A 15,004-nucleotide genomic window follows, 5' to 3' on the forward strand; every position below is an offset into this window, starting at 1 on the left:
CCATGCCTAGAGCTCGATGCCGCGCGTGTCTGACGGATGAAGCAAGTTGGTGTCGATGCATTGGAGCGCGCAGTGCCGGCCGACGAGACGCTCGACGATGTCCGGCAGCCAGGCGTGCCTCGGTACCCCGTCGAGACAGATGCGGACGCGGTAGAAGAGCGCCGCGCCAAGAGCACCAGTGAGGCTCCGCCATGGCCTGACACATACTTCATTGCCACGGAAGTTGATGTTACCTTTGGCGTTGACTTCTTCACAGTGCCGGCGGTGCTGGAAGCGCAGCAGAAACGCCTCCGGGCGATGCCTAGTGACCGAGACCTCGCCAGGGCGCAGCCGGAACTCCTCCAGGATGGCGTCTTCAATGTTTCTTGGAGTGGTGCTTGGGGGAACACGCATGGCCCAGGTGACCAGCGCGTTCCCCTCCCAGTCCCGCAGCTCGTGGTCGATCTCGAAGGAGGTGGGGATGTGCAGCGTGTCGTCGCTCGGCCTCAGGGCCGGGTCGCCAACCCGTGCAGCCGCCATCTTGAGGGAGGTCGATGGTGGGCGCGGCTCCGGACGGCGTGGGTGGCGTCGCGACGGGGAAGCAGCCTGTGGGCGCGGGACCGGACGGCAGGAGCGTTGCTTGTGTCCTGAGCGGAAGCAGCGCAGACACCGGATGGGGTCTCTGCACGCGGAAGCCTTGTGGTCGCGGCCCAGACACCTGAAGCAGCGCCCTTTTGTCTTCTGAAGGAAAGCAGAGTTCGCAGCAGTGGAGGATTGGTGGTTGGCAATGGGGGAAGAGAGCTTTGAATGTCTGGCAGCACGGCCACGGCTGGGGGGCGCAGGAAGGAAATGCTGGTCGCGCTCCCTCCGCTTGCGCCGGCTGACGCGGGTCCATCCAGGCTCAGAGCCAGAGTGGATGTCGCGTCGGGGGTGCTGGTGCTCGGGGCTCGAGGACGGGGGCCGGCGGAGGGGGAGGCCATTACTCCTCTGGTTGGCTGACCGGCGAGGTGTGACGCCAGAAGGAGATCTCTGGCGGATCCTGGAGGAGTGAGTCTGCAGCTCGGGCCGCGTAGCGGCATGGTGACGCAGGCGGCCATAACTGCTCGGGTTGACGCCCGGAGGACGACGGGGTTGGCGAGGGAAGTAACTGCTCCTTGGTGGGATGGTGATGGTGGATCTGAGCTGGCGCGGCGCTGATGGTTGTGGGGCAGGCGGCGAGGTGAAGGCGGTCGCCCCCCGCCGTACCACTTCCGCGTAGGTTGGGGCCGGATCTGGCGTGGGCGGGACGACGAGATCCTCCCAAGATCCGGCCCGGCAGGTGCGCGGCGGCGGGGGGGGAGGGGTTTCCCTCCAGTAGAGTGGCGAGCGGGGTAGGGGCGGTTGAGATTGGCCGTCAGGAGCAGCAGGAGGAAGATCCAGATCTGGATCGGGAGAGCGCGATTGGGAGAGGGGGGGGGGGGGGCTGGACCCCAGGGGCAGCGGGGGTGGAGTGGCGCTTGGGGTCTGTCCGAGGACGCGTACTGGCTGGCGGCGGAGGAACTTGGGCGGCGCCCCCGGGGCTAGCGACCCCCGCAAGGGGTGGCCGAACCCCCGGGGGTGGGGGCGGGGGCGGGTCATCCTATCCCTCTTCATACGGGCAGGCATGTGCGGCTGTGCAAGTTGGGCAGGGGCAGTAGCGTGTTAAACATATTGTAACAACACACGATGAGGTGCATAGTAACGTGCTTGGTCACCTCTTAAAATTCATGGGTTATTAAACCTGGTTGACTCGCTCGCGGACTCCCCGCCGGACAAGTCCGATCCAAACGCGCCGGTCACCGTCCCCGGGGTGCCGCCGATCAGCCGGTCCTGATCACGCGGCCCGAGCAGTTCATCTGACGCCAAGCGCTCGTCGCCGACCTCTGCAGCCTCCGCGAGAACAGTGTCATGGGTTCTCGTCAACACCTTCGACGAGCTCGAGCACCCGGCCGTCGAGGCGCTCCGTGCGCATCTGCCGATCACACCAGTCGGTCCCCTCTTCGAGCCAGAGGATTACGGTGGCCATGACGACGACGGCTGCGTCCCGTGGCTCGACGCGCAGCCGCCGGAATCCGTGGTGTTCGTGGCGTTCGGGAGTATGATGAAGCTCAGCCGGGACGAGATGGCCGAGATGGCGGCGGGCCTCGCGGCCACGGGGCGGCCGTTCCTGCTGGTGGTGCGCGACAACAACCGGGAGCTCCTCCCCGACGACTGCCTCGCGGCGGCGACCGGCGGCGACAGCAGGGGCAAGGTGGGTGCCTGGTGCGATCAGGGGCGCGTGCTCTCGCACCGCGCCGTCGGGTGCTTTGTGACGCACTGTGGCTGGAACTCGACCACGGAGGCGCTCGCCTCCGGCGTGCCGGTCGTCGCGTACCCGGGCGTGGCCGACCAGCCTACCAACGCCACGTTCTTGGTGGACGTGTACGGTGTCGGGGTCCGGCTGCCCAGGCCAATGGCGCGTGATGCTCTGAGATGCTGCGTCGAGGAGGTCCTGAGCGGGCCGGAGGCGGCGGCGATGCGCGCGAGGGCCGGGGAATGGAAGGCCGAGGCGAGCGCGGCGCAGGCCACCGGCGGCTCGTCGGACAAAGGCGTCCGAGGCTTTGTCGATGCTGTACTGTCACTGGACGGAGCTGGTGATGGCTAGTATCGTTGAATCCAATGGAGGGCAACAAGTTGTGTCGATAAGGCCATGAATACGGTCGTAGTCTTTTCGAGGATTTGACTTCGATCGAAACAGTGCCCCGTGTCCTTTTCCTACATATTTAATGACACGAGCCAATTGGCATCTCGAATTCTAGATTCAAAAACTTTTTTTTTACTTCATCCGTTTGAAATATTTCTTCACGTTCCCAAGTTGTAGATAAACATCCGAATTGAGCCAATATCTCCAGATTAGCTCCACTTCAACTCTTCAAGGCCTTTCCTTTATTAGTTTCATTCCAATGTCTTTGGCTCTTTGCCATTGTAATACGCGCGTGGCCATTTATTTGTTGGAAATCTAATTAGAACATGCTTCCATATCGTTGTAAAGGTTTCGTTTTCTTAATTGCCTGGAGCTTTGAAGTTGGATCCAGAACTACTCAAATGAAGTATATAATATAATTCTTCCTTTTTACAACAGGGAAAAAAATCTTAAAGAAAGTAAGGAAGATAGCTATGCAAAAGCGAGCAAAGCAAACTAATAAGAAGATATAAGCTTGGTTTGACCAAGTTTATAAGTGATCCTTTTCATATATGTTCCTAACAAACCATATTATCTTATCTTACTATCACTAATTGAAAGTTTTTTTTTAACTTTGAAGTCTCTATATTAATCCTTAAGAGATGCGTTAGGATAAAAAGGTTAATCCTAGAAATTCTCACAAAAAGAAGAAACACAAATCTATCAATTCAGTAGACTCTAATCATCATTGATAATAACAACCATTGAATATATTATTTTTAGTATATTATTTTTTCTAAAAAGGTTACCATCTCTACAATATTTTTTGAGCGAATCGGCAGGGGAGTCCCTTACCTAATTTTTTTTTATATATAAAAATGGGGGGATATGTACAATGGATTACAGAGCTCTCAAGCTCAAAAGGAAAAAAGGAGAAACTTAAAGGTTGCTACTCATCCAGTTATCTAGTGCCAACTTGACCACCGGTCTGGCTCTTAGTGTAACTAAGGCCAATTCAGTCCTGAATTCCTCCTTCCATCGAGCCAAAGAGATGCTCCCATGATCAAAGATAATGTTATTTCTCTAGCACCAAATGCACCAACCGGCTACAATGGTAATTTTCCTGAAAATTGACCTGCCAAAAGCTTGCCGAGCCTGGATCATCATATCCAAAGGAGGCAGAGAGAGGTCCCAGGAAATACCCAGAAGAGACCAGTAGCTCTGACTGAAAAAGCAGAAGAAGAAAAGGCGCATTAAGGTCTCTTCATACCCAGCTGAACACAAAACACACCAATGATTGTCCAAGTGCATGTTATTTCGTCGCAATAGATTCCTAGTATTTAGCCGATCACGCAGAAGGAGCCAGAAAAAGAACTTATGCTTACTCCTGACACACGATTTCCACATCCAGTTGAAGAGTGGAGAACAAGGTTGTAAGCCAATCAACTGGAGATAAGCTTTCTTTGATGAGAAGACCTATGAACCCCATATGTATGTCCATTCATCTTTATTCAACGTGTCAAGTTCAAGACCCTCCAGCATATGAGCCATATCCTCAAGTTGAGAAGAAGCTTCCATGGATAAGGGTAACCAGAAATTCTTGCTATTGTCTCCCTGAACAAAAGTGAAAACTGAGCACTTGGTTTCTTAGAAAAATAATGCGGAAATCTCTCCTTGAGTAGACCAAAGTCCCAGACATCATTTCAAAATACAATTGTGTCCCCCTTTTTAGCAGATCCGACAGTTATTTTCATATAGTCATCAGAGAGGGACATGATATCTCTCCACCAAAAGATCCAGTGGGACTATGAGCATGAGGTGGAGCCCCCCTTTTATAGAAGCATTTCCAGATGAGGTCAACCCAAGGCAAATTTGCCTTAGTATAAAATTTGTGTAGGAATTTGAGCAGCAATGCTTTATTGTGGGCTTTAATATCGATAATACATAATCCTCCTTGATCTTTTGATCTACAGGCATTAGTCCATGCTACCAGACAATCACCTTTCTTATTAATATCCCCCCATCCCTCGGCACACTCTTCATGTATGATTCTATTTGCTTAACAATGGGAGTAGGAAACTTAAGAGTGCAAGCAAAGAAGGTTGGCATGGCAGACTAGATGGAGTTAACTAAAGTAAGCCGCCTTGTATATGAGAGGAAACGAACCTGTTAATCCCAACCATCCTTTGCTCCATTTTGCATAATAGAGGCATGAATTCCACAACGGATGGTTTGGTTGTTCCCGGAGGAAATCCCAAATAGGTGAAAGGCGTACTCCCAATTTGACACCCCAGAGTTCGAGCTAACATATCACATTTCTCATTGGTGATATTGATTGGCACAATGAATGACCTATTGAAGTTCACCTTCAATCTTGTTGAATCAGCAAAAGATCTCAAGAGGCCTTTGAGATAGAAAAGCTGAAGTGCATCTACTGGCATGATGATAAGAGTATCATCAACATACTTTACAATGGGGTAATGACCCCCAAAGTCTGACCCAAGAGGGTGCTTATTGATATTTCTGTTGGCTGCCTCATTCACAATAGAAGATCTGCTGCCATCACAAATAAATTAGGGGAAAGTGGATCTCCCTGTATGACCCCTCTCCTACAAGTAAAAGGTTTCCCAAGAACCCCATTAAGCAGCAGTGACGATGTTCCAGATTTTAGAATGCACCTTATCCAATCAATCCATCTGTCAGAGAAACCCTTATGCCTAAACATATGAAAATAATGTAAAGTAACCTATAAAACTATATCTAAATTACTCATCTCCATCTTAAAAAAATAAATTAAACTAAATACTATAATCTTCATCTAAATTACCCACCTATGAACCTATGGTATCATAAAAAATAGTATAAAGTAACCCTATAAATTTGTATTAAATTATCCACATTTGTTATTATTAAATAAACTAAAGTAATCCGTATCTAAGGAATATCCTAAAATACACCAATATGTATTTCTAAATCATCTATCCCTGCCATTTTTAATGTAAAATACAATGTGACCATATAGACCGTGTACACATGAGCACAAATGGAGCACAAATGAAGTGATGATAATACCGATTTCCATATTAAACACATCTCAAAATGAATGGTTCAATTAAACAAATGTGGAATGCATATAGTGGTGCAATGCAAGGTGATAAACTATGAATGTAATGATGAAAAAGTGTATTGAGTAATTACGAGCTAAGGTCTGTCCTTGCTACATAAAGATAAGCACATAGCTAAATACCTATTGCGTTAGAACGTAGAGGGAGAGAGAGAGGGAGGGAGGGAGCGAGACAGAAGGGGGGAGGAAATGATGATGATGATGATGATGATTAGCTATGTGCCTTAATTTTTTCATATATAATTGTTAAAATTGCTAGCTCGTGTGGAAGCAGGGGTAGATGGACTATAGTATCAATGTAGAATTCTAGATCATGACCATGAGACCTAGGAATCAAGGAGTATATAACAAAGAAAATTAAAAGTAGTTCTCTCTCAAATTTTTTTTTGAAAGTACATGTAGTTCTGATGAAATCTTACCAAGGATTAAATACGTCCAACTTCTCTTGTTCTTTGATTTATCTAAAGAAAAAACTCTAGGTAACGCAACACTACCTGAGTCGCTATCGAGGATCCAAATACATCCTTAATAATCAATTCACTTCCAAGCATATATCCTCCTCACCATGAAACAATTTAAATTTCAAACGAGTCGAGTTTATTACAGATAATTAAAAATTTCAGTTACATACGTTCCAAAGCATGCATGTATAGTGTTAGTATATACTTTAATCTGAATTTGTCAACTACTTTAACATGCAAAAAGAACTCAATAGGGAAAGCTGTACGAATCGATCGGAACTGCCTGTAGGATTGCATCAACAACGGCGTCCATGTCGGCGACCTTGCAGGCATCAGGCCGGAGACCGGGATCTTCCTCGTCAGCGGCGCCGTTCTTGCATTGCTAGCTCTCCTGATGTGCATGCACATGCTGTATGCGGGGAGACTGGATCTCGAGCGAGTCAAAGGGCATCTCTGGCAGTGCTGCGACTGTGTACAGCAGGCAGGCAGCATCGATCCGGTATTTTTGTTAGCTAACTGACTAACTGTACATGCATAGGTCATGTGATGAGCACAAGATCTATCTCGAGGTGTAGCTGCTTACCTAACAATTTAATGGTAAAATAGTACGATTAGGGCCTGCATGCATCTGATGATCAGCTAGAAGAGTCCTTTCAGTCACTAGTTTATTCCAATGCATCTGAAGTAAATATGTAAGCTCTACACTATTAATTAATTAATTACGGCTGATTAATTGAAGGATATAGTATGTTCTTGAATCTACCACAACACATGGGAAGCTATGCCAAATTGCCAATTGCTATCCTTTTTTTTCTTTGAGATCAATTGCTATCCTTTTAACACAAACAAGTGATGCTTTATTTGGGTGCCCTTATTAGCCCCCCAAAATGCAGATTTGATTAGTAATTCCGATTTCAACATACACTATGAAACATACCTATACCTTATTATGAAAATTCTTGAAGATGCATGGTTCACCATGTATATTCCATTATTCTCGTAGGATCTGCGTTAATTATTATAAACTGGTATATTAATAGAAAATATTTGGAATGTTTGCCGAAAATAATATTTGAAAGGTGTAACTGCAGTCATCCATAAAGCTTGTCTATATATGCTGATCTAAATATCCAACAATATGCTTTACTTAGCAAATCTTTCAATCACTTACAGAAGACAAGATCGAATACACACCAAGGTGTTGCAGCTTCCACAGCTTGTCTATATATGCTGATCTTCAACATGCATGTAATACATACCCGAAGCTCTGATCATGCTACTCTTTTTTTTCTGGAACAAGCAAAACATAATCATCAAAGAAAAAGAAAGAAAAGAAACAAGCATAAGAATCAAGAAATCGTCAAACTATCCAACATCTCAGTAAGCACAGCCCCGTAAGAGGAAATTAACTGCATACCTTCTTCTGATGGCAAGCATAAGAGGAAATTAACAGCATACCTTCTTCTGATGGCAAGCATGGAAAGATTCAAAGGGGACAGGAAGGATGTAGCTGTTTTTTGAGGAAAGACGGTTGTAGCTGTTGATCATCATCCGCTAAGGATGATGAAGCCAATCAAGCAAGCAGTAGCGAATGAGTACCAAGATGGAGTAATGGCTAGAGGAAGCCTCCAAAAGGATCGCATGATCCGTCGTCAACCGTGCTTCTTGTAGAAGACGGCCACCATGGAAGAATGGAAGGAATGATGGATCAATGCGATCCCTTTGGATGCTTCCACCAGGCATTGCTGTTGCTTACTCTCTCTCTCTCTCTCTCTCTCTCTCTCTCTCTCTCTCTCTCTCTCTCTCTCCACTTAAAGAAGCATGAGAGAGGTGTGGTGCAAGAAAGCTCCAGTGAGGTCCTTATATATAGCTACGCAACCATCCTTTGCCCATCATTGTTGCTTTTCTCTCCTTCCAAAATGGATGCATATAGTTTATCTATTTTCAATTTTGCCCATTCTTTGATTAAGTTTTCAACCCATGGGTATGCAAAATTACGAACTATATTTGCACCTACTACAGTTAATGAGTCTCCTCTGAAAACTTTATAATCTTGATCTCAAACTTGTGATCACACATTAATACATTATAAATCACATATATAGTGATATTTAATAAAAATTTCTTGAACAGCGCGACAGTTCATTACTTATGGTGCTCAGCTTTGTGGACATTCAGAAATCTGATCGCACTTAGCATATTATACCAATTTTGCGCACTTTCAGGAAGGCGCATAAGCATTTGCTTGATAACATTGTTAATTAGCATATGCTAATGGTTCTTTAAGCTTTAATCAATTATGGTTTCATCATTAGATGAAGCGTAAACTGGGGCTTCTTCTCCCTAGATGTCCTGCCTTTCCTCAATTTTAATGTACTAGCTTGCGAAATCGGCTTTACAAGCAACACTCACATGATTGATTATGGATGCTAGGGGAGCTGGATGACTGTATCAGCACCTGCAAGATCGTTTGGTGATTGGGAACTCTATTTTCTTAGGGTAGATTAGAGATGCATGTGGGCCTGGGAACAACTAATTGCAGCCATTCAATCATTAAAACGCATCCATTACTGTGATTCCCCCTAACCGCTTTCTAGCAGCTACGCTTTCAGCAGTTGGGAGGCTTAAGCATCTTTGCCTCTATCTTAATGACAAGTGCTTAGTAGTCTTTTGCATTGTAGCTAGGCTCGATAAAATAATCAAAAGTCCTAGATTTTGCAAGCAGCAGGACAAGTGTCCTGCAGATCTGAGTACCAATCAAGCCATATATATCAATGTGCAGTACATTCTTCTTTTGCAATGTTACCGAGGTTCATACAGTGTTGTAACATGCTTCAACAATATCCCTCTGTACTGCTGCTTTGCTGGTTTTGCTGCAGTGCTGTAACATGCATCTAGGCTGCACAGAATCTAGTTGAAATTGAATGAAGCTGAAGACCAAAATTCAGGAGTTACGGATTCGGCCTTTTTTTTTTTGCCATATATACAACCTTAGAGTGTTTTTCTTCGATAAGAAAGCTTTATTAATTTACATGAACATTACATGGAGTTGATACAACCTTAAGAGTTCTATTGGTACATATACGCAATAATCCTCTAGTACGGAGGACTCTCCTACTATTTGATTTAGGCATGAGCTGAAAGCATTAAACCCCAGCTACAGGTGTAATAGAGAATGGTTCAGGAAGAGAGGATTATGTGAGGATCACCAATTTTTGGCCAAAAGATGCAGTGGCAACATGTAGACACTGTAGTGGATTTGCTTCTTCTATGCAAGATCAAGATGTATATGTAGCCTTGTCTCACTACGGAGAGAGAGCCTAGTAATAGAGCCCTTGTTAATACTGTTTTGTTACTGAACTGACTGCGAGGTCATCTGTGCATTATCAGAAGCCATACACATATGTGCAGCTAGTCAGGTCAGCTGAATGGTTAAGTGGAAAAACTAAAGTTCATCCCAAGAGGCAGAGAATTATATGCTTATTCCAACAATATCATGTCACGATTGGACCCGCATTTAGCTTTTGGTCTCCCAATGTCACTGGTGCAAATACGTTGCCGGGAGGTGACGATGAACCTGGGCAGTAAAAATAAAGGTATTTTCCGCGCACTGCTGATTTGCTCACCCTAGGCCGGGCTCTTTAATCTGCCGATCGATGCCGAAAGACGGAGAGGAGATATGAATATATGATCCGCCATGTGCTTCATATGATTCCTCCTGACAATGCCCCAAACATTCTTTTTGCGCGCGCGATCAGTCAGCTGATCTCCCCCTCCCCCAGATGCAATCTTATCGTAGCCGCTGCTAGCTCATCAGCACCTTCTAGGACAGCTCCTTCTTGGACGCTGCTCACATGTCCGCAATCCAAGGCGGCAGGCAGCAGCAAGGCCCTTCTCGTCTCGTCTCCTCCTGGTCCTCGCCGCTCCAACGAAACGAGGTGAATTTTCAATGCCACCGGCCGCCTGCTTCGGCAGCGGCCATGCACTCACATGTAAAGATCCACACCACTCGCAGTCACATGCCCGGCATACACGCCCATGTTGCGGCTTCTTCTTCCACCCATTATGCATTGCATGCTGTGTGAACCGTGAACGCCGTTGCGTGGAAGAAAGATGGAAGGTATGGATCGCCGTCGCCGCACGCCGGATCGTAACGTGAGCAACAATCATTGGAGAAAATTCAGGTGAGATGTCAGATGGGGATGCATTGTGTGTCCTCAGAGTCTGAAGAACACTGTTCATTCTGAATTGAAGGCACTTTGCCTTTGTCTTTATTTATGATGAGTGTACAGTAAATTAGCATGTTGACGCTGATCCATCCATGATTATCCAAACCAGCAAGTAAAGCACCATTAGCTAAACTGAGGAAGCCACCTCTGCAGATGCCTCCAAGGAATCGTTGGGAGGATCCCGTTGGCCGTTGGGAAAAACAAAGATTTGGCTCACCTAAAAGGGCGCGCGCGTCTCAGAGAGATGATTGCCGGAACGCGGAACGCCACCGTCCTCACATGCTTCTCGGCCGCGTCCGACGAGCCGCACGGCACCACGCTCGCCTCGCCTCGCCTGCCGTCTGTTTGCTGGGCACATGCCATTGGAGGGACCGGACCGGAGCGCCACCGCCGAGCGCAGGCACGTCGTGGCCGGCGTCCCTTTTCTTCTCCTTCTTCCTCAATGATTGAAGAGTGCACGCCACAGCGAGATCGAGAGATCGATCGATCGCCGCCCGGATTCGGTTGGTTGGGTCAGAGATCACATTTCTTGCTTGCTTTCTTGGATCAGTCAAGCTGATCAGCTTTAAGCGACACGACCAAAGATGGTAGTGGAGTATTGGCAACCTGATCTGACGGGTTTTAGACGGACAGCGCTAGCGGCGGCCCAATCATTTGCGACGATGATGTGCCAATCATTAGGCGCTGGCTCATGATCGTGTCATGTGTGTGGTGCCGCGCCTACGCAGTGTGCCCAAGTGGGCAACTGGCCAGGTAATGCAAGCACGAGGGCGGGCGTCCGTATTCTCATTTTCTTCGTGTTGATTTTCTGGCACGCTTCGATTTTGTGACGATTGAGCTGTTTGGTTTGTTCGCTTCTGCAGGTTTAGAAGGATGTGATTCGCTAAAGTGTTGGTGCCAGCTTTACCAGTGAATTTTTTTTTTTAGGAATTGGGCCTGTTCGCTTCAGCTTATTCAGCCGGCTTATCAGCCACCAAACAGTGTTTTCCTCTCACAACAAATCAGCCGTTTCAGCTTTTCAGCCGGCTTATAAGCTGAAGCGAACAGGCCCAATGGCAAGGAAATTTTGGAGGTAAATTCTTTTGTTTAAATATTACTGGGCCTCGATCAGGTTGTTTCGACCCCCCTCCCAGCAGATACTCAATTTTTTTTTAGGAAAAGTCTATTTTGCCTCCCTCGACTATCATGAAAGTTAGGGTTTGCTCCCTCAACTATAAAACTAGATATCAAACCTCCCTAAACTTGCAAAAACCGGATATTTTTCCTTCCAGGATGGTTTGAATCCAATTTTGAGCTGACACCGCGTTGGCGTGGTAATGTTTTTTACATGTGGCGATGGGCCCTCACATGTCAGGATTTTTTAATCACATGCCTCTTCTATTTCCCATGCTATCCCCTTATCTTTTCTGATATCTTCCAATCCGGAAGCCACTCCCCGAGCTGCTCCACGCTGGCGACTTTAGCCTAGCCCTGCACCAGCAGCTCTGAGGGGTCTTTGCTCCGCGCTCCACCTCCGTGCTAGCACATCTACCTCGCCTCACGCCGACTACTCGGTAAGCTTTTCCTAGCCTCTACCCGCGCCTTGGATCAAGCTTGATGGTCGTGGATCCGCTGGAGCCAGGCATGCTCCGCCCTGCCTCACCCTCCTCTGCATCCCGTGACTGCGCTTATCCTCCTAGCGCTCCACAATGGGGGACTGCACTCCACATCCACCTCACCCTGTGCTTGGCGCCTACCGTGCTCTGTCTGCATCCACACGCCATCCCAACTCGTAGGTGGTGGCTCTGCAGTGGCCAAGCTCCACCCGCCCACATGAGGAGAACATCACGCAGGACCTCATCCATATCGTCATCCAAGCTGTCCATCAGTGCAGGTTGGAGGCTGCTTGCGGTGAGCTCGCACACACTGTCATCTGCTCGTTCCCCTCTACCTGATACTACTAAATCTAGCCAGATTGAGGTCCAATTCTATCAAATTGAACACCCCTATATTCAGATCGAACTCCAACTCTACCAAATCTGAGCGAGTCAACGCTAGATCAGCTTATTGCTAGGATAATACCACATTGGGAGGAAAAATAACCAGTTTTAATGAGTTCAGGGACTTGGATAATATAGTTTTGTAGTTGAGGGAGCAAAACCTCGTGATAGTTGAAGGATGCAAAATGGACTGCCCCCTCCTCGAAAATAAACTGGGTTGTTATTGGGTCAGCCCCGATGAAACGAAGCCCATAAAATATTCAGGCCTACTGATTCCCTGAAAAATGAAGATGCGTGGTTTGGTTTCTACGGTTGAGTTTTGTGGTAGGGAAAAAATCGTTCCATTCATATCTCTTCGTTATTTGAAAGGAAAAAAGTTTATCTCTTGGACAGCCGAAGTCAATAGTTATTCCTTATGATGTTTCGTGCTATGAAATTCCAAGTAAACTAAATTTAAAAAAGGGTCAAGGAACAATTAGCCTCCTCCATCTTTTTTTTATAATGGATGAAAACTCTGGCTTCAAACCCATTAGAGGGGGGAATGAGACGCCACCTATTACAGGTCTAACCGAACACTACCAATACCAGATAGTTGTTAAAAACAAAAGCTCCAACTCAAGCACCGAATTCGCAAACTAAAACGTTATTCATAAAAAGTAAAAAACTGTAGAGCAGCTATCGATCTCTAGAGTGCAGCATACCTAAATCATTTGTCATTTGTTCTTGGACTTCATGTCATTGTAAAGATAGGCTACAAGAACCCGTTTCCTCTTTATCCTCTCTCTCTGACTTCATTTCCATCCACGTTTGCTTGTGCCATTGCTTGCCTGCTTCACATTACGTCATTGATATTGTGAAAATCTTCTTTCCTAGTGTGTTAACTCGCCTACACCTATGATCTAATACAATACCACCTGGGTTACCTTTTTCGCCAATTTGTTGATTATTTGTGTTCTCACGGGAGCCATCATTACTTTTGCTACATGATAACTCCTGTGAAATCATCCCTAGATGTATATGGCTAAGTGCCTTGCCATGCAACCTAGACTTAATGCAACTTTTAGGTTATTACCTCTCCAGGTGCTTCTTGGCGGCCGCTTCTTGATCTTGGGCCGATGTCTGGGGGTATTTCTTTGTTGTCTTTGTTAAGGTTTGCCAACACCTCTCTCGATCTAAGGTGTGCAGCGGACAACATGCTCCCAGACCAGGCTGTAGCCATTTCCATGGATGTTAGATCCTTCATTCTGCACAACTGTGTGATTCCATCAGCCCCAACTAGGAGCTTGTCATTCATGTCAAATCCCAACTGGGCATATTTTGTGTATCTACGGAGAATGCAATGTTCTGGTATTTTTTTTAGCTGGATCCTTATGAAGCATCTCAACAAGTGCACGCAGAACAAACCTAAATAGTAGTTTTGTGAGTAAGAGTACTGTAAATACAAAATTGGCATGCACATTATGAATATTGAAATATTTTATCATGTACTTGTATGCTGCCACTCCTTGCACTCGCAATGAAAGTCGCCATTTTCTTTGTTTGCACAGACTTTGAACTGGTGCTGCCCCCAAGATATTTTCGAAGACCTATTTGTGTGAGTTACCAGATAGCAATTTTCTCCCTCTATTGGATCGTTTTCTATATCGAATGTTGTGCAATCGATCATTTTCTTTTCAAAGTCATTGAACATATTTCTACTATAAATCGTTGAAACTTGGATTTCAAAGAGCCACTTGCTTCTTATGAGCCTCTTTCTCTATCACAGTACAAGCACAATAGTTAGTTAAGGAATTTATATTTGAACACACACTCCATAAATATGAATTGACAAGCTGGTTACATTACTGTTCCATGGTATGTCTCTTCAGACTCCTTCATCTTCCTTGAATGCACGAAGTCAAGCATTTTTTTAGCAAACCTGTGCAAAACTGTGTGCTTATCAACAAAACAACTCTTCATCACAAAATTTGAGCTCTCGCTTCGCTGTGTCGATACCATCCTACCACAATATTGGTCTTTGAAATATGCCAATACATACAATTCTCGCTGACGGTAAAGGCTATCTAAAGTTCTATCCTTATATAGGTCAAACTCATTAGTAGTTCCTGCCAAGCAGCCTCAAACTCCATTGGCGTGAGTGGGTGGTTTAGCACAAAATAAAATTTGTCCTTAAAATTTCTCTTCGCATACATCCCAAATAGGTTGGTTAGTTGTGGCATGTGCTTGTTCACCACATGCCATTTGCAAATCTTATGGATAACCTCTGGGAACTCTTTGGCAATTTCCACGCCCATTGCCTGGTCTTGGTCTACCACAAGATGCAAATTCATCAATGTTAGTTCTTTACTTGCTCTAAAATGTTGTACATGCTCATGTATCAAATAATTTTATCCTGAACATCCATAATGAACATATTACCTGTGAGGATACACCTTGTTCTACTTCCTCCCATGCACTTTTTGAATGCTTTGAACACCCACTCAAAAGTTTCAGTTGTTTCATCTTCCAGGAGTGCACATCCAAACAGTGTATTCTGTAGATGGTGGTTAGAA

The 15,004-nt window shown here is 46.1% G+C and overlaps 1 protein-coding gene across 1 annotated transcript; it reads left to right on the forward strand.

The window, feature by feature from the left end:
• Positions 1-2,128: 2,128 nt before the first annotated feature.
• On the forward strand, positions 2,129-2,641 carry LOC101782856 (UDP-glycosyltransferase 75C1-like). Its single transcript, XM_012845926.1, has one exon. The coding sequence runs from the start codon at positions 2,129-2,131 to the stop codon at positions 2,639-2,641; it is 513 nt and encodes a 170-aa protein (XP_012701380.1).
• The last annotated feature ends 12,363 nt before the right edge of the window (positions 2,642-15,004 follow it).

This window comes from Setaria italica, chromosome V, assembly GCF_000263155.2.
Source record: "Setaria italica strain Yugu1 chromosome V, Setaria_italica_v2.0, whole genome shotgun sequence".
NCBI classification, from domain to species: Eukaryota; Viridiplantae; Streptophyta; class Magnoliopsida; order Poales; family Poaceae; genus Setaria; species Setaria italica.

What these genes read in the sequence shown, in the direction of transcription:
- LOC101782856 (XM_012845926.1), top strand. Translation starts at nt 2,129, where the DNA reads ATGGCGGCGGGCCTCGCGGCCACGGGGCGGCCGTTCCTGCTGGTGGTG.